This window comes from Capra hircus, chromosome 6 (assembly GCF_001704415.2).
Source record: "Capra hircus breed San Clemente chromosome 6, ASM170441v1, whole genome shotgun sequence".
NCBI lineage: Eukaryota > Metazoa > Chordata > Mammalia > Artiodactyla > Bovidae > Capra > Capra hircus.
In genome coordinates, this window is record NC_030813.1 from 30,925,477 (window position 1) to 30,949,557 (window position 24,081).

At 38.1% G+C, this 24,081-nt stretch overlaps 1 protein-coding gene across 5 annotated transcripts in view; it reads right to left on the reverse strand.

The window, feature by feature from the left end:
- SMARCAD1 (SWI/SNF-related, matrix-associated actin-dependent regulator of chromatin, subfamily a, containing DEAD/H box 1) overlaps window positions 1–14,960 on the reverse strand; it is a 90,380-nt gene extending 75,420 nt beyond the window's left edge. For 3 of the 5 annotated variants that reach the window (XM_013964532.2, XM_005681418.3, XM_013964530.2), the window contains exons 1-2: window positions 14,850–14,960; window positions 14,004–14,242 (exon numbers count right to left, since the gene is read on the reverse strand). In XM_013964532.2, the coding sequence (XP_013819986.1) occupies window positions 14,004–14,193 (190 nt within the window). In that variant the 5' untranslated portion in view covers window positions 14,194–14,242; window positions 14,850–14,960. Of the gene's footprint in view, window positions 1–14,003; window positions 14,243–14,516; window positions 14,743–14,849 lie in introns of those variants that run through there. The other 2 variants (XM_005681420.2, XM_005681419.3) reach the window with 2 other exon arrangements.

Here is a 24,081-nt window from a genome sequence, read left to right on the forward strand (position 1 = left end):
CATTCTGTTTCAAAAAATATTAAAATGGTGCCTACTGATAAAGGTTGATTTATTAAAAACTATTTTTGCTGCTTCATCAAGAACATTCTTAAGTGAAACTAACATTTAAAAATTTTAAGGATACAATGACAATTTAGAACAGCTTGGAATCTTGGCCTCAATTCACGCTAGGGCACTAGCAGTTTTACCTACCACTGCTTTTGCATCATGAGTGCAAATACCAATATAGTGAAAAAGGTGAGCAATATTTTAATATTATTATGAAATAGTTTTAACCCTTTTGGGTCCGAGGGACCTCAAAAATTCACAGGTCATACTTTGAGGACTAAAGGGATACAATAAGAGCTTTATATAAAATATCAACTTCCTAGTATCAATAATCTGGAATTAGAATAGTGCTCAAATGATTAGATTTGTTTGTTTTGACTATTTTCAGAAGTAAACAACAGGAAAAATAGCTAACAGCCAATGGCCGAAGAGATATTCCTGATGTAATGACATTTTATGACTCAAGCAAAGAAGGCACTTTTAAGCAGCAGCACAAAGGAGACAGGAAGGAAGCAAAAAAGAAAACTATAGAAATGAGGGAAACAATGTGAAAACTAGAAACAATTATAAGACACTGGCTACTACTCAACTGACTTTACTGCATGCCTGCTGTATTTAAGGCACTGTACCAAGAGGTGGGGGATATAAAAGGAAAAAAAAAGGGCAAGTTACAGTTCCACTTGCCCTAAAGAAACTAATAATAGGAGCTAAAGATCCATGTACATAAATAGCTATGTTATGAATCATAATTTGTGCCATGTGAGAGGAATCAACAAAATGCTAAAGGAACATAAGGGAAAACAGCCTGTCCTTTCATGTAAAAATAACTTTAAAATCCTGTTTTAGGAACAGAAGATGGTATTTTCCCATTATCAAAGGCAATAGGAACCTATATCATTAGCATATGCAAGAAGATTCCAAGATTCAAGGGAATAAGTGCAAATGAAATTCTCCATTAGTGGTGTGCAAACAGAAGACAAACTTATATCCTAAATTTTTCCAGTATACATTTAATTTATTTTGATATCTAAGTCTACCATAACACAAAAGGATTTAAACACTTGCCACTGATTCTACCTTTCCAAGGGATCCCAGATCAAAAACTATTCAAAAAAAAAAAAAATCACTGCTGGGAGATTATGCATTCACACAGGAAAGTCTAAATCAATTTGTTAATCCACAAATAAAGGTGAGGCCAAAGTAGAATGAAAACACTTAAACCTTTGATTCTGTTCCGTAGACTTATGTAAGTGTGCCTTTCTGCCATAACTGTGTACTGTTCTACATGATTCAATTCTCTAATATGGCAACTGACTTTCAAGGCCATTCCTAGTGAAGCACATCACACAACTGCCCCTTTAAAAGGTTTATTACCAAAAACACAGATTATAAATTCTGGACAGTCTTGGGCTTCCCTGGTGGCTCAGTGGAGGAGACCTGGGTTCGATCTCACCTGCCGAGGAGCAACTAAGCCTGCATGCCCCAACTACTGAGCCCGTGCTCTAGAGCCTGCAGGCCTGCATGCTCTAGAGCCCGTACTCTGCAACAAGAGAAGCCACCACAATGAAAAGCCTGTGCTCCGCAACTCACCGCAAGAAAGCCTGCATGGCAATGGAAGACCCAGTGCAGCCAAAAATAAAGATTAAAAAATTAAGAAAATACAATCTGGACAGTCTTAATTTGAATGCCACAGTAGACAGGGATCTTCAGCATCTTAGATAAATCAAACTATCTCTGATGAAAGCTATCAAAAAAGAGAAAGAATACACTAAAAGACTGAACAGCAGTTTCTAATACACTAGCTTAAAATGAGAAACAAGAAACATTTCAGGCTTAAGCCAAAAGAAAAGGTAAAGATAAATAGAAAAAATGTAAAGGAAAGAGTAATCTGATTTATCATGGACAAGGTCAAAGTGCTGAACCTGAAAAGTACCTTTTAATAACAGAATTTATATCTACATTAAAAATAAAACTGACATGTACAAATGCATTCTAATAATGAAATGCACAAACATGGCAGGATACATACAGCAAAAAGTCAACAGAGACAAACATGAGGCTTTAATTGCCTTGTTTAAACTCTTAATAGAAAAGACAGCACCAAAACAATTAAGATATAAAAAGATTTTTTTTAACTATTTTGATTGGTACCCACTGTAAGAGACAAATTATGGATTATGACCCTAAACATACAGATCACTAGATAGAGTTATATAACAAAGGTCTCATAAGCTGTACTGTTACACTTTGATAATTTTCTATTTATTGCACTCTGAAAAATAAATTATATGCATTCAGCCAGGATCCAAGAAACTGACTTTATGACACGTTTTAATCCAGTTTGAAAAAAGATATAAATAATAATTCATTATTTTTGACATATAAATAAATCTGTGATTAGATTATGTGTTTTCAAGTACTCAGAGCTTTTATAGAAATTCTTTAGTAGGCCAAAAAGAATATCTCAGTAAATTCACCAAAGATGAAATATTACAGACTACATTCTCTGGTCACAAAACGTAAAATTGGAAGTAAATGTTAATAAGAATGTTGAAGCAAAATTTCAGTTACTTGGAAATTAAAAAAAAAGAAAAAAAGAAAAACAAAACAAACCACTCCTTTAAACTTTCAGGTCCAAGAAGAAGAAAAAGCAAAAACATATTAAAATCTATAGTACAGGAATACCTCTTTTCTTGAATTTCACAGTGGTTTTATTTTACAAATTGAAGGTTGATGGTACCATATGTTGAGCAAGGTTACTGACATTTTTTCCAACAGCATTTGCTCACTTCATGTCTCTCTGCTATATTTTGGTAGTAATTCTTGTAACGTCTCAAATATTTTATGGTGACGTTTCTTACGGTGATCGGATATCAGTGATCCTTGATATTATTGTTGCAATTGTTTTCAGTTCAGTTCAGTTCAGTCACTCAGTCGTGTCCGACTCTGCGACCCCATGAATCGCAGCACGCCAGGCCTCCCTGTCCATCACCAACTCCCGGAGTTCACTCAGACTCTCGTCCATCGAGTCAGTGATGCCATCCAGCCATCTCATCCTCTGTCGTCCCCTTCTCCTCCTGCCCCCAATTCCTCCCAGCATCGAAGTCTTTTCCAATGAGTCAACTCTTTGCATGAGGCGGCCAAAGTAAAAGAGTTTCAGCTTCAGCAGCATTCCTTCCAAAGAAATCACAAGGCTGATCTCCTTCAGAATGGACTAGTTGGATCTCCTTGCAGTCCCAGGGACTCTCAAGAGTCTTCTCCAACACCACAGTTCAAAAGCATCAATTCTTCAGCACTCAGCTTTCTTCACAGTCCAACTCTCATATCCATACGTGACCACAGGAAAAACCATAGCCTTGACTAGACGGGCCTTAGTCGGCAAAGTAATGTCTCTGCTTTTGAATATACTATCTAGGTTGGTCATAACTTTCCTTCCAAGGAGTAAGCGTCTTTTAATTTCATGGCTGCAATCACCATCTGCAGTGATTTTGGAGTCCCAAAAAATAAAGTCTGACACTGTTTCCACTGTTTCCCCATTTATTTCCCATGAAGTGATGGAACCAGATGCCATGATCTTCATTTTCTGAATGTTGAGCTTTAAGCCAACTTTTTCACTCTCTACTTTCATCAAGAGGCTTTTTAGTTCCTCTTCACTTTCTGCCATAAGGGTGGTATCATCTGCATATCTGAGGTTATTGATATTTCTCCTGGCAATCTTGATTCCAGCTTGTGCTTCTTCCAGCCCAGCGTTTCTCATGATGTACTTTGCGGATGTACTCCTTTTCCTATTTGGAATCAGTCTGTTGTTCCATGTCCAGCTCTAACTGTTGCTTCCTGACCTTCATGCAGGTTTCTCAAGAGGCATGTCAGGTGGTCTGGTATTCCCATCTCTTTCAGTATTTTCCACAGTTTTATTGTGATCCACACAGTCAAAGGCTTTGGCATAGTCAATAAAGCAGAAATAGATGTTTTTCTGGAACTCTCTTGCTGTGGCTCAGATCATGAACTCCTTATTGCCAAATGCAGACTTAAATTGAAGAAAGTAGGGAAAACCACTAAACCATTCAGGTATGACCTAAATCAAATCCCTTATGATTATACGGTGGAAATGAAAATAGATTTAAGGGACTAGATCTGATAGACAGAGTGCCTGATGAACTATGGACAGAGGTTTGTGACATTGTACAGGAGACAGGAATCAATACCATCCCCAAGAAAAAGAAATGCAAAAAAGCAAAGTGGCTGTCTGGGCAGGGCTTACAAATAGCTGTGAAAAGAAGAGACGCAAAAAGCAAAGGAGAAAAGGAAAGATATAAGCATCTGAATGCAGAATTCCAAAGAACAGCAAGAAGAGATAAGAAAGCCTTCCTCAGCGATCAATGCAAAGAAATAGAGGAAAACAACAGAATGGGAAAGACCAGAGATCCCTTCAAGAAAATTAGAGATACCAAGGGAACATTTCATGCAAAGATGGGCTCGATAAAGGACAGAAATGGTAATTGTTTTAGGTGCCCCAAAAGCATCCATATAAAATGGCAAACTTAACTGATAAAACGTTTTATGCGTTTTGACTGCTCCATCCACCTGCCATTTCCTTCATCACTTTCCCCCTCTTCCAGCTTCCCTATTCCTTAAGACACAGCAATAAATTGGGTCAGGTACTAACCCTCCAATGGCCTCTAAGTATTCAAGAGAAAGGAATAGCTGCACATTCCTCTCTCTAAATAAAAAGACAGAAATGTTTAAGGTTAGTGAGAAGGCAGGTCAAAAGCAAAGACAGGCTGAAAGTTAGGCCTCTTGCAGCAGTTAGCCAAGATGTGAATGCAAAGGCAAAGTTCTGGGAGGAAATTAGAAATTCTACTCTAGTGAATCTACAAACTAGAAGCCAAACAGCTTTATTGCTGATATAGAGAAACTTTTAGTGGTCTGGATAAAAGGTTAAAAACCAGCCTCAGCATTCCCTTAAGCCAAAGCCTAATCCAGAGCAAGACCCTATCTCTTCCATTCTATGAAGGCTGAGAGAGGTAAGGAAGTTGCAAGGAAAAAAGTTTGAAGCTTGCAGCAGTTAGTTCATAAGGCTGAAGGAAAGTAGTTGTCTCCATAACATAAAAGTGCATGATGAAGCAGGAAGTGCTGATGTAGAAACTGCAGCAAGATATCCAGAAGATCTAGCTAAGATAATTAAGGAAAGTGGCTACACTAAACAAGAAAGTTTCAGTGTCAACCAAACAACCTTCTAATGGAAGAAGATTCCATCTAGGACCTACAGAGCTAGAAAGGAGAAGTCAAAGTCTGGCTTAAAAGGATAGGCTGAGTCTCCTGTTAAGGGCTAATATAGCTGGTGACTTTAGTTGAAACCACTGCTAATTTATGCTAAATCTACTCTGCCTATGGTCTATAAATAAATGGAACAAAGCCTGGATGACAGAACAGTTGTTTATAACATTGTTTACTAAGTATTTTAAACCCACTGTTGTTACACCTACTGCTCAAAAAAAAAGACTGCTTTCAAAATATGACTGCTCAGGGAATTCCCCAGTGGTCCAGTGGTTAGAACTCTGGGTTTTCACTGGTGAGGGCCTGATTCAATCTCTATATGGGGAGCTAAGATCCCACAGCTGTGAAAGAAGAAAATATGGATGGATATATTTATAATGTGGTGGTAGGGAATGGCTTTCTTTTATCAGTTCTGATCGGGACCTAAAACCATAGGCCTTAAAGAAAAATATGAACTGACCATTTAAAAATGGAAAACTTCTCTGTTGTAAACAACAAACAGAATTAAAAGGCTGGAATAAAAAAAACCTTAAAGCAATTTAATTGTTCATTAGCCTTTTAAAGATTAGAAAGGTTTGCAATATTCTGGCCTGGTATGAAAAAGCAGACATCTGAAAACCAGGCTGTAGTTTAGTGCAAACTGGTAAAACTATTATGATGGGTTATTTGGCAATTACTAAAATATTAATTCATATTCCTTCTAACGTGACAATTTCATTTCCCAGAATTTTTCTACAGACTGTACACAGGCAAAAACATCAATATAAAAGAATGGTCACTACAGCACTCTTTAAAACAAAAAAAAGAAATAATCCTAAACAACCAATGTCTATTAACAGGGAACTATATGAATTATAATACATCAATGTATAAGACATACGGTAGTCACTAAAACCTATTCAAGTATAGCATGTTCTATATGAACATGGAAAATATTTTTAAAAATCTACTTTGAGGGGACTTCCCTGGCAGTCCAGCGGTTATGAGACTTGCACTTCCAGCTGGGCAACTAAGCACATGCAGCATGGCATTCGGGGGACCTCCCCCCAAAAAGTCTATAGTGGGCTGCATTACAATATACATAATACTATTTTATCTAAAAAAACAAAACCAACAACCTAGAATAAATATAGGTAGGGAAAAAAAATGAAAAAATGAAAAGAATACCAACGCTAAATGAAAATACTACATTAGAGTCTCTCCATTACACAATTGTCATAATCATTTTTATATAACACTTTATTTTGAACAAAGCACAAAAACTAAAAAGGTAGAAAAGGAAAACAGACAAAAAAATGTACATTTAAAATGAATTTAAAACATTTAGACTCACAGTACTTTTAGAACAACTGAGCACTAATCTTTTTAACAAATACGACTCTTCAAATAATACTAGCAGACATTAGGAAACCAGAATTTCTATCCAAAGATAAAATAAGGATTCACATTTTGGCCACACACACTTAAGAGGACTCAATAGTTAAAGTATCACTCAATAATTAAAGAATCAGAGGTTAAAATGATACACGCAGCTTCATCATTCAAATGATCTTATTCATTTTGAATTCAGAGAACAGACAAAGGAAGTGAAGTCCAAAAGTGATAACTTAAGATTGCACAATCCGTAAGTGGCAGAGCATTGCTCCTTGGAAATCTTTTTTGAACTGGTATAATTAAAAAAATTTTTCCTCTTACTTATTAACAACAGTTACTTTCAACATGATGACCACACCAAAATGGCAACCACTGTAGAAGACTATTTCATTAAGGAAAGAAATCCATCAAGCATACACTAAAGCGTTCCTCCATTCCAACCTCAGAACCACCTATGAATCATGTATTTTTCTCTTTCACTCCCATTCCCCTGGGTAAAATGTGTCTTTATTTTTTTCTCAAAGTTAAACAGTCCAGTTACGGTTGCGCTCCTACCTCCCTGATGCCTCTCATCAGATACCACCCCGTCGCTCATCCTTTCCCCCTCCACTAGCTTCTTTCCCTCAGCTAAAATATATGCTCAGTTTTCAATTTCCTCAAACATCTTTTCTTGACATTATTTCCTCATCAAGCTGTTTCTCTCTTTCCCTTGTTGGAATAGGAGTCTTCACCTGCTTACTTTTCTATTGAAACTGCTATGGGCCAACAGGAACTTTAATTTCAAAGGAAAGTGGTCTCTGATCAGATCTCATTCAAACTGATTTCTCTGCAACATTTGATACTGTTCACTATACAACACCTACGTGGAAACTCTCTTTTGCTTTCAGGGCATTACCATTTGCTTACTATTCTGTCATCCTTTATATCTTTCATTGGTTTCCCTTCCTTTATCCATTTTTAAATACTGATGCTTCTTACTATCTATTTTGTTTAGAACATTTTTTGGGGGGGGCAAATTTGGAAAACTCAGCAGTGGCCACAGGACTGGAAAAGGTCAGTTTTCATTCCAGTCCCAAAGAAAGGCAATGCCAAAGAATGCTCAAACTACTGCACAATTGCACTCATCTCACACGCTAGTAAACTAATGCTCAAAATTCTCCAAGCCAGGCTTCAGCAATACGTGAATCATGAACTTCCTGATGTTCAAGCTGGTTTTAGAAAAGGCAGAGGAACCAGAGATCAAATTGCCAGCATCCACTGGATCATGGAAAAAGCAAGAGAGTTCCAGAAAAACATCTATTTCTGCTTTGTTGACTATGCCAAAGCCTTTGACTGTGTGGATCACAATAAACTGTGGAAAATTCTGAGAGAGATGGGAATACCAGACCACCTGACCTGCCTCTTGAGAAACCTACATGAAGGTCAGGAAGCAGCAGTTACAACTGGACATGGAACAACAGACTGGTTCCAAATAGGAAAAGGAGTACATCAAGGCTGTATACTGTCACCCTGCTTATTTAACGTATATGCAAAGTACATCATGAGAAACGCTGGGCTGGAAGAAGCACAAGCTGGAATCAAGATTGCCAGGAGAAATATCAATAACCTCAGATATGCAGATGACACCACCCTTATGGCAGAAAGTGAAAAGGAACTAAAAGGCCTTTCGATGAGTGAAAGAGGAGAGCGAAAAAGTTGGCTTAAAGCTCAACATTCAGAAATCGAAGATCATGGCATCTGGTTCCATCACTTCATGGGAAATAGATGGGGAAACTGTCAGACTTTGTTTTTTTGGGAAAAAAATCACTGCCGATGGTGACTGCAGCCATGAAATTAAAAGACGCTTATTCCCTGGAAGAAAAGTTATGACCAACATAGATAGCATATTCAAAAGCAGAGACATTACTTTGCTGACTAAGGTTCGTCTAGTCAAGGCTATGGTTTTTCCAGTGGTCATGTATGGATGTGAGAATTGGACTATAAAGAAAGCTGAGCACCCAAGAATTGATGCTTTTGAACTGTGGTGTTGGAGAAGACTCTTGAGAGTCCCTGGGACTGCAAGGAGATCCAACCAGTCCATTCTGAAGGAGATCAACCCTGGGGTTTCTTTGGAAGGAATGATGCTAAAGCTGAAACTACAGTACTTTGGCCACCTCATGCGAAGAGTTGACTCATTGGAAGACTCTGATGCTGGGAGGGATTGGGGGCAGGAGGAGAAGGGGACGACCGAGGATGAGATGGCTGGATGGCAACACGGACTCGATGGACATGAGTCTGAGTGAACTCTGGGAGTTGGTGATGGACAGGGAGGCCTGGTGTGCTATGATTCATGGGGTCGCAAAGAGTCAGACACGACTGCGCGACTGAAGTGAACTGAACTACCACAAGGATGACTCCAAAGTTGATTTCTCATATTCCAACCATTCTCTGAGCCCTAAACTCCAATGTTCAACCCTCTACTAGACCTTGCTACTAAAACATAAGCGGTAACTCAAATTCAACATGTTTTGGTATCTACCTCTTAATCCTGCTGCCTAATTCAGTTGATAGTGCTACTCACTCAGCTGTCCAAGCAAGGAATATCTGCATTACCTTTAAATCTTCCACATTTAACTGATCATCAAATATCATCATATACATATCATATAAAATGTCTCTAAACTGCCACCTCTGTCATTTCCCTATATTTAGGCTTCAATTATTGCAACGGTTTCATTACTATTTCTCCCATGTTCTATAATGTATACCAAATAAAGTCCATTCTCCCTGGGAGAGCATATAAACAGGCCTCATAAAACCCACCAGTGTTTGTTTTTAAATCTTTTCTGCTTCATGCATACTGCCCTACACCTCTTCTTCCATAGATAACTTCACCTATTCCATTTGCATACCACATTCCAAGGCAACATGCTTTTATCCCTTGTTCACTGAATAAGCAATGAGTCATTGTTTAGTGTTCACTCAGTCATTTCTTTATGATTTTTCTTGATTCTCTGCAGAAAGAGGAATAATTTTATCACTGTGAATCAGATTGTGGTCCTACACTGCCTAATATCTTCCCTTATTACAAGTTACCACATTGTGTTATTTTAACCATATATATTTATGTGTTCTTTCCTCTTGGTGCTCCTTGAGGATCAGGCTTAGCTCAATGTTTTATTCTTTATGCATTAAACAGTAGATTCTCTCCTCTCACACTCATTTGTCACTGCTTTATTCTCTCCAAACCTGCTATGCTCCCAGAAAAGTAAAATAAAAAAGAAAATGTAAGTAGTAACGATTGATAACTCCAGGTGTTAATGAGAGTAAAATAAACCGAGGTCGGGGGAGGCGACCCACAGGTTAAGTGTATGCCCTCATAGCCAAATGCTGGATTAAGGGAGCCTGTCCTCTATCAAAGGTAGTTCAAATATCCAAGGCTAAAGATGACTGATGGCTATGACACTGTTTCAAGATCATAAAGAGAAAGTGGGACATTTAAAAATATGTACACAGCACTATTATCACCTATTCATCATTCAATACTCCTTTTTTCAACGCATACTTTGAAGGCCTGCTATACACCAATCACTGTTCTGAGCAATGGGGATGGACAGATAGGTAAACCAGGTCTTTGTGCTCAGATCTTACATTCTAATAAGTGGAACATAAATACATAATGCAAAGTTAGTGATGGATACTATACAGAAAAATACAGTAAAGGGGGTGAGGGTTGATACTTTAGAGAGTAATCAAGGAAAGACCTTCTTTAAAAAAGGTAACATTTCACTAAGTCCTAATGCACCAGCAGAGTCACATGCAGGTAACAACAGAAAGTGTCTCGGAGGCAGATGGAAAAGCATATAGGAAGAAGGAAAGATTGAACAGGGTTTGGCATATTCAAGAAACTGTCCCTGTGGCACAGTAACTGAAGGAGAGTGGTATCAAATAAAATCTTAACTCTTAGGTAGAATAACTGGATTATCTGAGAAAGAGTGATAACAAGTAATTTTAACCACCTACAATTTCTATCCTGTAAGTGGACTCAGACCCTAACACTGATGTAAATAAACAAATGTAGCATAATTCTACATAATAAGAGTAAATTACTGGTTGATGATAAAGAAAGGTCAATATTCATATCCCACTGATGATACGTCCATTGATTTCCCAATGTCCATATTCAGTCTTAAATTCAATTTTAGTGTGTTGACCCCTCCACCGAACCGTGTGTACACATGCTCGATTGTATTTGGAGCAGGCTCCTCTGTCCTTGGGACTCTCCAGGCAAGAATACTGGAGTGGGCTGCCACTCCCTTCTCCAGGATATCTTCCCAACTCAGGGATAGAGCCAGGGTCTCTCATGTCTCCTGCACTGGCAGGCAGGGTTCTTTACCACTAGCGCCACCCGGGAAGCCATGGGCCCAAGGCCTGAGGTTTAATTCAGCAGCCCTCTCCCCCCATGCTAAGTTAAGCTGCTTTCGGGCTACTGCTAAACTGGCAGGCTCCCCTTGTGGCTCAGCTAGTTAAGAATGTGCCTGCTATGCGGGAGACCTGGGTTCAATCCCTGGGTTGGGAAGATCCCCTGGAGAGGAGAAAGGCTACCTACTCCAGTATTTTGGCCTGGAGAATTCCAGGAACTGTATAGTCCACGAGGTCAGAGAACTGGACAGGAGCGATTTTCACTTTCAAACTCAGGGCAGGACCTTTGATTCTCATTTGAATTTTTAAAGGCATACCCAAGGTCTTACAGTGGGTACTTCATATCTATTCTAATGTATAGAACTACCTTTATTCCCCTCAATTGCTTAAACTAAAATTCTTAACATTCATTTTATCTCATTCCTACACAAGGACCCAGATGTAAAATCTTACACTTTCTTACTCTGAAACGCTTAAGCCTTGTTCTTCTGTTTGTACTGCCATCATTGTTTGGATTAAAAGAACTTCCCAAATGATTTCTCTCCCTTTAAACACTACACTCTAGCAATACATAGGTTTCATGACTGTCAGTCTGATTTTTTTTTTTTTTTCCGAAACAAGTTTCTTTCATTATTTTACCCTAGGACTTCCCTGGTGACTCAGCGGTAGAGAATCTGGAAGCCAATGCAGGAGACTTGGGTTCGATCCCTGGGTCAGGAAGATCCCCTCGAGAATGAAATGACAACCCACTCCAGCACTCCTGCCTGGGAAATCTCACAGACAGGGGAGCCTGGTGGGCTACAGTCCCTGAGGCTGCAAATATTCAAATACGACTTAGCAACTAAACAAGTACCTCTGGAGTACCTATAATATTAAATCTAAACTTTGCCTTACTTTTCAAGATTCTCAAAAATCTACAGGATCAATTACAATAATCTTTTCTGTAAGCAAAGTTCTCTCTTCCGAGTAGGATGAGCCCTCACCATTCCTGGAACAAACTTGAGTTTTGGGTAATTCCCAAGTGTCAGTAAGACTTACCCCACAATTTCTAAAGGCAGTCTCAGTTTTAAAAGGAATTTACATATGGAAAGCCCAAATAAAGAGAAAAGAAGTGAAGTCTCCTTAGGGAAAAAAAGGAAAGCAGAAAAAACACCTTCTGATTAGAAAAAGCAACTAAAAATTTTACATTACTAATATTGATAAATAACTGAAACATTTCATTAAATTCCAATTTACAAAGTGTTTTTATTTTAGAGATGAAAAAACTGTGGATCTCAGATAATCTGAGTGACTTGTCCAATGTCGCATTTAACTAAAATGAAGAAGCAGAGGCTTCCAAGGACTCAAAATCCCATGCCTAAACCCTGGCCTTTCCTTCCCTACAGAATAAACAGATTAAAATATTTACTGTTAAAATATTAGAGTACCTGGATGTTTAGACCTTAACAACAGCATGTTATGCAAACAAAATTATCTGCTGAAAGAATACACACAGGGATGTTTTTAAATCTTTCAGTGGTCTAAATTTAGGTAAGTTCAAAATTCTTCAGATAAACAAAGCCTTTCAAAATTTGACTCCTAATTACCAGTTAGTCAAATCTACCAAATTGTTCCATCAAGTTCCAATTACACCTAAGTATTTAAATTGTTATTCTAATGATAACTTGTAGGGACTGTCTTCAATGTTATATTTAAGTAGAACAGCAAACAAAATGGGATTATCAAGGGTAAAGACATATATTACCAATTCTGTAATTTAAAAGCTGCTTATGAAATACTGAGCTTTACACTAAAAAGGGTATTACTGAAATAAACATTAAAATATAACTTCTAATATTCCTTTCATCCTTCATAAGAAACTGAGTGACATAAATGATTAAAAGTTTAAGTTCAGCAATTAGATTGCTTGGATTTGAGCTCTGGTTCTATTAACTTCCCAATTTTACTCACCAGGTCTCATTTCTGCAAAATGTGGATAATATGTTGCAGGCTTGTTTTAAATAAGAGAATGTGAAGTACTCACCATTTATGACTAAAACACAGCAGCAGTTCAAATGAATACTAATGGTTAACTGTCAGAAGAACACAGATTAAGATGGGAATGCTAATTTTTGGCTCCTTCTCAAACCCTACTGTTGGTAACAATTTGCTGAAGAGATTAAAAAAAATGAAGAACCACCATGAAGAACACCAATTATTGGGACTTCCCTGTTGTCCAATGGTTAAGATTTCAAATGCCAATGCAGAGGTGTGGGTTCAGATCCCTGGTCAGGGAGCTAAGATCCCAGATCCCTTAAGGTCAAAAAACCAAAACATAGAAGCAATATGGTAACAAATTCAATAGACTTTTAAAAAAAAATGGTCCATATTAAAAAAAAAACCTCAAAGGAAAAAAATTATTCATATGCACTTTGGAAGTCAGGTGGTTGGCAAAATCTGAATGTGACCTGCTCTTCATCTGTTCATAGACGTTTTCTTCAGGCACCTTGAATAAAGTCTTAGCTCACAGCAAGTTATCAATTATTTTTGGAGAAATACTGGAATGAATTTAAACGTCTGCCAATAACAGCCTCAAAATCTATCAAAGGACTGAATCACCTAGTTCTTTTTCCCATAGCTGCCATTCTGACCTAAATTCTGATTTTAGCTGCCATCACTGGGCCGTATTTAAGAACTTACCCAAAAGTGAAACAACTGTGGATGGATAATAAGTTGGAGGTACATGGTGCCTATGGCAGTCCCAAAGCTGTATGTAAAAGGGCATGGTGAAGGACAATGCATCAGTATGTGTAACATCAAGAACAAAAATCAGAATCTCTTCTGCTTTTCTTCTTAAAAAACAAAACAAAACAAAAACAGGAAACTCTCTTGATGCTGTATCAATTTCCAACATTGTAACTCACCTGTTTTTTCAGTTACATCTGAATCAGGGGTGCCTGCCCTGCTAACTTCCCCTTCAGCATTCTCCTCTTCAGCACTAAGAGAAATTGGTGAAGAAGGGCCAGGCTGGGAGGGTTGAGGGGTTGCTTCGGGCGCTTCCTCAATCTTATTTCTTTTCTCAAAGCGAAAACGGTCCAGGTTGAAAAGATTCATATTGATATAAACTACCACTTCGTGGGGTTTGGAGCTTTAAATGAACTATCTGCAGGGAGAAATTAAAAAGAGAAAAAGAGGCCATGAAAACAATATAAAATACAAAGCCACAGCAGCTCATTCCCAAGGCAATTAAGTGCCCGCAAACATGCCAGTGGCTCAGCATGACTGTTATGGCTGCGCTTCATTGTTAGGCCATAACAATCAGGTGGACAGGGGTATCCTTTTAAAATTTTCCATTGCTTTTTTTCACTCCCTCTCTCCCCCACCCCCGCCCTTCCTTCCTAGAACCACACGCTGACCCTCGCGCAACCTCCTCTTACCCCAGCACGCGCGGGCACGTTTCCCACGCTAACTCCCCGGCGGGCCGCGCGCCCGCCCACAGTGAGAGACTCCCTGTACTAAGATGCTCCCTGCCTCGAGAAAGGACGTGCCAGGGCCCGTGCCTCGACACTGCAGGGACACAAAGGGGCCAAAGCAGGGGAGCGGCGGAGGCCGTGGTGGCGGGCACCCGCCCGGAAGTTGACGCGGCGCGAGCCCAGCTGAGAGGAAGCTGATAGGATCAAGAAAACACAGGGAAGATTCAGCAGTGCAGACTGCTGCGGCATCTCTTTCAACGATTGCTTGCTCTATATCACTCTCCCCCTAGTACTTACAGTCTTGCAACTTCGGTGCGCTTAACAAAGACTGAAAAGCAAAAATAATTCTTGGCGTGCAGCGACGGTAGCCGGGCCGGGACCTTCTAAAACAGCACGGAGAAGCCCAATGAGCGCGTAGTGATGACGCAACACGCAACCTAGGCTTTTCTCTTCCCCAGCGACGTGCGAGGGGAAAAATGTCTAGGCGCGCGCCGTTGTCATGGTAACCCGTATCCGCCTCTTTCCCTTGGAAGCGCGCTTGTGGCCTGTTTCTCCAGGTTAGCCGGAAAGTTGTTAAGTAGAACAATAATAAATAACACAATGACAATAAATAGCCTAATAAGAATATTTAATATAATATCTGACATAATCTATACATTTATATAATCTATAAAGTATAACACCGTTGTTCTAAAGGCATTACGTATAATCGCAACCCTGTTAAGAAGCCTGTTTTTATAAAGGAAACTGAGGCCTGCAGATGTTAAGTAGTGAAGAGGGAAAATCGAGGTATGTTGAATTTAAAAGCGTATTAACTGCCTCTGCACTGTTGTTGGGATTATTCCTAGAGTGGAATATGACAATTCACGTATCTTGATAGAAGTATTACCTTAAGAATATTTCCTCTCTTTACTCCAACATTAGAATAAACAGACAGTTTTTGAATCGTAATTTGATCCCCTGGTTGGCATTTACCTTGAATTTCTGTAAATCATTCTTCTGCCAAATACATTGGTCGTTGTAAACAAATTAACACTATTTTGAATTGTGTAACGTAAACCCACAATTTGAATTGTGTAACATAAACCCATAATTACAAAAATTAATTTTGTAATTAATTATCTGGGTCCATAAGATTCAGGATCAATGACTGAACAATTGAGATTTCCATTGTACCTATCCTTGATATCCCATGAAATGCCCTAGATTTATGCATTAACTTATAAATAGTAAATTCTTTTTGTTAATGAAAACTATTTGCTTTAAGATCTACTCAGCAATTTTCAAATATGCAATACAGTAGTATTAACTGTAGTCACTGTGCTGTATGTGTAATAGAAAAAATGAATCTTTGCTTTACGTTCAGAAGGATCTAGCGTTGAAAATGGATTTGATTAGCTTGATGACTTTGGTCATATTGTAAATAACATCTCAGTTTCCTCATCTTTTAATTGTGGTTGATGATACTATTGACATCTTTGCTGCCATTAGCGGCTTGTGTTCATGCATATGGACACCCACCTCAACTCTCCAAGTCTGACACTACTTAGGAGCTGGCATAATTTTTAAAAAAGTATGCTCTGTTAAGTTTGAGTTTTAGATAAGCAATGAGTATTTTTTAGCATAATTATGTCCTGTGCAATATTTGGAACTTGTCCATACTAAACAGTTATATGTTGTTCATCTGAACTTTAAATTTAACAAGGTGTCTTGTATTGTATTTGGCAAAGTTACTTTCGCCCTACCACTTTATCACCCCTTTGACCTAGGGACTTTTTGGCTACACATTGGGTCTAAGGATATAGATACTAGAAACACAATTGGCCCTCGACAGAAAAGACCTGGGGAAAAGTCACTGTTAGGCATTTTGGAGCCATGTGAGCAGAGCATTTTGAGAACCAAGTACTCAAAAGCATTCCACCTTATTCCAAGAACTCACCTGATGATTTGAACAAACCTATTTGGTTATTTTAAGGAATAAAATATTCATTAGATTTGTAAATTTTGCTAAAACTTTTGGCTCATTCTCACTATGGTAACAACTAATCTTTTTTTATTGTTTTCTACTTTTAAGTTTTTTTAAAGAAATAATTGAAGTATAGTTGATTTATACTGTGGAGACTGTCCCCTAAAAGTATCCTAAAGAATTTTTTTTAATTTCAAGAATTTACCAAAAAAAAGTCTTGCAAGCCTTCCCCCCATCCCCACCAAAAAACCCCTTTATAGAGCCTATAAAGGGACCAAAAAAAAAAAATGTAAAAAACTTGTTCATTAAACTAAATGCCTGAAGGTACTTCTGTAGTATCTAGAGAGATGCGGAGGAAAGGATTGGGACTCAGCAATTTTCTAGATCGTGTGTGTGTGTGTGTGTGTGTGTGTGTGTGTGTGTGTGGTTGGCCAAAAAGTTAAGATATTAATTTATTACAGAAAAACCCAAATGAGTATTTTGGCCAGCCCAATATTATTTATTTGTGCAAAAAAAAATTTTAATTTTATATCTTGGAAATATATCTTCTTTAAAATGTTCCCAGAGACATAAATCCAGCTTACAGGAGTAAAGAAATGAAGGTTTCAAGAATGACCAGTTCATGGTGTAAAAGTATTTTTGTTGAGACTAAACACAGTTAGATCTTAATAATTATAAATATGGCAAACTAGTCAACTTTTTGTTGCATTATCAATATATAATTTTAGTTGAATTAAACAATAAGCTTACTTGTCTTGTATAGGTCAACTTCAGATTACAATGACTGTCTGCACAACGTACATACTCATCAATATTTGTTGAGTGAATGAATGGTAGTAATAACGAGACAAAATTTCAGAGTAGATAGATAAACAGAAATAAGTTTTAGAATAAGCTGAGAATCTTCAAAATGATGCATGCTATGGAAGAACAACATAAACCAAAGCTTACAAATCTCAGGAAAGAGTTGACACACCTCAAGAAAGAGAAGTAAAAGAAAAAAGAAATCTTGGATTAAACTGGACGTAAAACATAGATAAACAGACATAATTGATAATGCCTTAAGAGAAATAGAGGAGGAAAAGAATGTTAAAACTTGAAAACTAAAAATATAAAGCTAAATATATTTCAAGACAAAATAATAAATATTAAAGATAAGCAAAGAAGGTCCAACATAATTATAATCAAAGTCACTTAATTGCAGTCATCTCACACACCAGTAAAGTAATGCGCAAAATTCTCCAAGCCAGGCTTCAGCAATATGTGAAACATGAACTTCCAGATGTTCAAGCTGGTTTTAGAAAAGGCAGAGGAACCAGAGATCAAATTGCCAACATCTGCTGGATCATCAAAAAAGCAAGAGAGTTCCAGAAAAACATCTATTTCTGCTTTGTTGACTATGCCGGAGCCTTTGACTGTGTGGATCACAATAAACTGTGGAAAATTCTGAAAGAGATGGGAATACCAGACCACCTGACCTGCCTCTTGAGAAACCTACATGAAGGTCAGGAAGCAGCAGTTACAACTGGACATGGAACAACAGACTGGTTCAAATAGAAAAAGGAGTACGTCAAGGCTGTATATTGTCACCCTGCTTATTTAACTTCTATGCAGAGTACATCATGAGAAACGCTGGGCTGGAAGAAGCACAAGCTGGAATCAAGATTGCCTGGAGAAATATCAATCACCTCAGATATGCAGATGATACCACCCTTATGGCAGAAGTGAAGAGGAACTAAAGAGCCTCTTGATGAAAGTGAAAGAGGAGAGTGAAAAGTTGGCTTAAGCTCAACATTCAGAAAACGAAGATCATGGCATCTGGTTCCATCACTTCATGGGAAATAAATGGGGAAACAGTGGCAGACTTTATTTTTTGGGACTCCAAAATCACTGCAGATGGTGATTGCAGCCATGAAATTAAAAGATGCTTACTCCTTGGAAGGAAAGTTATGACCAACCTAGATAGTATATTGAAAAGCAGGGACGTTACTTTGCCAACAAAGGTCCGTCTAGTCAAGGCTATGGCTTTTCCAGTGGTCATGTATGGATGTGAGAGTTGGACTGTGCAGAAAGCTGAGCACCAAAGAATTGATGCTTTTGAACCGTGGTGTTGGAGAAGACTCTTTGAGAGTCCCTTGGACTGCAAGGAGATCCAACCAGTCCATTCTGAAGGAGATCAGCCCTGGGATTTTTTGGCAGGACTGATGTTGAAGCTGAAACTCCAGCACTTTGGCCACCTCATGTGAAGAGTTGACTCATTGGAAAAGACTCTGATGCTGGGAGGGATTGTGGGCAGGAGGAGAAGGGGATGACAGAGGATGAGATGGCTGGATGGCATCACTGACTCGATGGATGTGAGTTTGAGTGAACTCCAGGAGTTGGTGATGGACAGGGAGGCCTGGTGTGCTGCGATTCATGGGGTCACAAAGAATCGGACACGACTGAGGGACTGAAATGAACTGAACTGAACAGAAGGAAACCAAAGCAAAGGTGTGGAACAAGTAAGTTAAGCTATAATTCAAAAAGCATTTCCTAAAATGCATAAGGATTTGAAACTATTTATTGAAAGAATATATCATTTACCTGAGAATATCAACCCAGATGGCCAACACCAAGACATATTCTAGTAAAATTTAGACTTTAAAGAAAGGAGAAGTAGACATGTTAGGAGGAGGTTAGAGTGCAAATCCTAGAGTGCAGATATGGTCCTTTATTTGAATTGAAAATATTTGCATGAACTTATGAGGTTCGATATACATAATATATAATATCTGTGTCCCCTGGAAAGGCATAAGAAAGCTTATATTATTCCCTACCTCCAAGATTGTGGTCTTGAAATATCATTTACCACTAAAGAAAGCCAGGACTTTTTTCCAGTCAGCATAGGAAATGTACAGAATGAACCTGGAATGATTTCATAAAGCAAAAGCAAAGAAATTATGAAAGACCACTAAGATCATGTCAAAAAGTTTCAGGAGTCAACTTGAAGAGGCTCTTACCAAGGGTCAAAGATGGTACAATTTGAACTTCAACATGGTTAAAAATTGCAGTTATTTGAAAGCCATTAAATATGTTTACATATATGAGTTTTTTTCTGATATTTAAAACAACTGTTTAGAGAGTGAAAGGAAACAATTACCGTGAAAAGTATGGAGAGAGAATCACGCTTTTATCTTGCCCTTTGTCTATAAAGGGCTCTACTGAGTAATCAAATAATGGATGAAGGTAAGTGGCTACTTATAAAAGTGTTTCAACTAGTAAATGCAAAAGAAGTTATAAAATTTGAATTACTGAGTATACCTGGCCCAAATTTCTGACCTACAAAATTGTAATCTGTAATCAAATGGCTAACCAATAATTTGGGGGTGGCTTTGTTATGTAGAAATAGATAATTGGAACATATCCAACTTTTTCCAACATTTTTGTCTCAAATGTACTGATTCTCTCAGTTATAACTAAAATGGTCCTTATTTTCCTGTCTTAAAATACTGAGAGGGCTTTCCAGGTGGCATTAGTGGTAAAGAACCCACCTGCCAATGCAGGAGACCTAAGAGACATGGCTTCCATCCCTGGGCCAGTAAGAGCCTCTGGAGGAGGGCATGGCAACCCACTCCAGTATTCTTGCCTGGAGAACCCCATGGACAGGAGCCTGGCAGGCTACAGTCCATAGGGTTGCAAAGAATTGGGCACGACTGAAGCAACTTAGCATGCAAAATACCGAGATTCAGAAACTCTAGAAATCTTAGGCTTATTTCCTGTTCACCTGAAGTTTTGAGTAACTGAGTCCACCAGTCAACATTTGATAGCTTTTGTTTATGTGTTGTCACATTTTCTCTCTGCCTTCTTTGCCAGAAGAATTATTTCCCACAATAGTGTATATGGTTCTTTCTAAGTAGTGTAAAGGAGGTTTAAGGCACCTCTTCTTTAGAAATATACAGTTATTGTATTAAAGTGTTATTTATGATTCAACATGGTAGTTAAGATAAAGTGTCTAAAATGTAGGCCATAAAATAAAATTTCATCAGTAGGATTACTTAAATGTAGTGACTAAGATGTCAGAAATAAATTACTATCAAGGGTACCTATGGAGATAGAATTCACCTTTTACATTAAAATAAATATTTATGTAGGGGTGCTATTGTGATGGTTAATTTTATGCATCAGTTTCACTGGGCTAAGGATGCTGAGATAGCTGGTAAAACATTATTTCTGGGTGTGTCTGTGAAGGTCTTTCTGGAAGAACTTACCATTTGGATTGGTAGACTGACTAATGAAGATTGCCTGGACCAATATGGGTGGGTATCACCCAGTCCATTGAGGATCTGCATAGAACAAAGTGGTGGAAGAAAGTCCCACTCGCTGAATCTGCTTGAGCTAGTACATCCATCATTTCTTTCCTTCAAACCTGTTCTCAGGCCTTCAAATTTGAGTCTTGGACTAGAAAAACACCACTGACTCTCCTGGACCTCCAGCTTGCAGAGGGACCACTCAACCTCAAAAATCAGATGAGTCAATCCTTCATGGTAAATCTCTTCCTGTACACATATATATCCTATGGTTTCTGTTTCACCATAGAACCCATAGCTGCCAAAATCCTGTTAATTACTTGTTAGTTTTGAAATGGTCTCAGTGAAAATGTTTGCTAGAATCTTCAAATTTCTTCATCAAATAGGAGGAAAGGCTTTGTGGTAAGTTAATTTTTATTTATTTTTGCCTTATATTCACCAAAATAAAACCATGAAGCAATTTGGAGAAGGAGAAACCCTTCCAAATTTGAATTGAATAAGAAACCAAGTAAAATAAGAAAGAGCAACAGAGATTAAAAATGGGATTTGCAAACTTGGATCCTTTAACTTGATATCATAAAAATGTAAACCACACCTGGTTAGTAATGGAAATTTAAACTTGTGTAATCTTACCTCCCACACACAATATGAAATGGAAAACACAAGATGCCAAATCATAAAACTGAATAGATTTTTCTTCCTTGGTAACAGGAAACAGACAAATATTATCAATTTGTAAGCAAATACTTATTTTCCCAGATTAATCATTCTTTATTTGGAGAAGCGCAGGGGATGGTAATGAACCTCTTTTGAGAACCTGATTTTTAAAAAGCTGTGGAATGCCTTTCAGAAAACTGTATATGCACATGATGGATTTGTACATAATTTCAGGTTCGTGGACCTCCAAGTATTCTGTGGATATCACATTAGGAAATTCTGACAAAGAGATCCTCAATCCAAATAATTTTGGATAAATCCATGGGAAACTATCCTTGAATGTGACTTCTAGAACTTGAAACCTCTATTAACTGCTGTTAACAATTTAAGGGATTAAAAATAATGAATATTTTTCACCTTTTTGTTGATTACTTGCCATATTTTATTAACTGTTGTAGTTACTTTTCTGGAAAAAGGTAGGATTTAAACTCTAAATAATGCACGTTTTTAGTAACTTCTTGTTAAAGAGCAAATCTTAGGTTGTATCTTTTCCTTGCTTGTTTATTTCCACCCTAATTTTTTCCCGTTTTTTTTTTTTTCTATTTATTCATGTCTTACAATTATCAGTATACTTTCAGCCGGAAACGAGTTCACTCATATATAGACACAAGACCTTGCTATTTCTGCCACTGTCCCGGTGCAATTCAGTTTCTTCACAACACTTTGTTACCACTGTTTGTTGTTGTCTACAATGCAAAGTATTAAGCACAATGGTGCTTGATACTTTGAATCATTCAAATCATACATCAGAGTGCACATTTTACTATATTTGTACTTGCAGTATCTCATTTTGTTGTAGTGATTCTTACCTTGAAGTTGTACTTTTTATCTGACACTCTGCAGATGTTATGCTTCAGAATAGATTTAAGTCAGGCTGGATCATTGTAATCAATCCTGTACATATATTTTTTTCTTCTTAAATTGGCCTTTACGAAGAGATTCCAAAAGAAAATAAAGTCTTTCTTTCTTTTGCTGCTGCTGCTGCTGCTAAGTCGCTTCAGTCGTGTCCGACTCTGTGCGACCCCATAGAGGGCAGCCCACCAGGCTCCCCCGTCCCTGGGATTCTCAAGGCAAGAACACTGGAGTGGGTTGCCATTTCCTTCTCCAATGCATGAAAGTGAAAAGTCAAAGTGAAGTCACTCAGTCATGTCCGACTCTTAGCGACTCCATGGACTGTAGCCCACCAGGCTCCTCTGTCCATGGGATTTTCCAGGCAAGAGTACTGGAGTGGGGTGCCATTGGCTTCTTTCCCTTAGCCCTTTCAAATTAAATAAACATTAAACATAATTCAGGAGACTTCTTACCGCCAGATCTTAGTCAAAACATTGTTCTAGGAATAGATTACATGTTAATATTTTACATTTTTATGCACTGTATGTTGTCTGTGGACTGTTCCTACTTAGGTATTTGATAATATTACAAATGCCTTTTGTTACACGTCTGTATTCTTGAAAGTAGAAGTGTTATTGAACTAAAAACATGACTTCAAAAAGTAGTCATGGATTATACACTTATAATCAGCTATATTGAGAAAGGTGAACTCTTCATAAGAAAGTAATAAAAATTAACAGTCATTGTGAAACTAAAGACACTTGTGTTCAAATATATGTTGTATAAGTACCCATTCTAGAAAATAGTACTCATGCTAGAGGGTTTCTATGGATTAAATTTAAAATAATTCATGCTTACGATAGGATTTGGCCATTGTTAATGTCAAGTAAATATTATTTTTAGAGTGGAATTCATCTTACCCAATGGCTTAGGCTTTCAATAATCAAATTATGTGAAAGACCATTTTAAATTAAAATTATCCTTATAAATTCTATACGCACGCTAAGTCACTTCAGTCGGGTCCAACTCTGTGCGACCCTATGGACAGCAGCCCACCAGGCTCAGCCATCCACAGGATTTTCTAGGCAAGAATAGTGGAGTGGGTTGCCAGTTCCTTCTCCACACTGATATAGTTCAGTTCAGTTCAGTCGCTCAGTCGTGTCCGACTCTTTGCGACCCCATGAATCGCAGCACGCCAGGCCTCCCTGTCCATCACCATCTCCCGGAGTTTACTCAGACTCACGTCCATCAGGTCCGTGATGCCATCCAGCCATCTCATCCTCAGTCGTCCCCTTCTCCTCCTGCCCCCAATCCCTCCCAGCATCAGAGTCTTTTCCAACGAGTCAACTCTTTGCATGAGGTGGCCAAAGTACTGGAGCTTCAGCTTTAGCATCATTCCTTCCAAAGAAATCCCAGGGCTGATATCCTTCAGAATGGACTGGTTGGATCTCCTTGCAGTCCAAGGAACTCTACTGTTCAGTAAAAGTAAAAAGTCGCTCAGTCGTGCCCAACTCTTTGTGACCCCACGGACTGTAGCCTACCAGGCTCCTCAGTCCATGGAATTTTCCAGGCAAGAGCACTGGAGTGAGTTGCCATTTCCTGCTCCATATAAATTCTTTAAGTCAGTCATAAATTATAATGTATATAGATTTGTATATATTACATAGCTTCCATTATTTTATTTAATTAATCTTTGTTAACCACTACCCTGTACCAAAGAACTATAAGA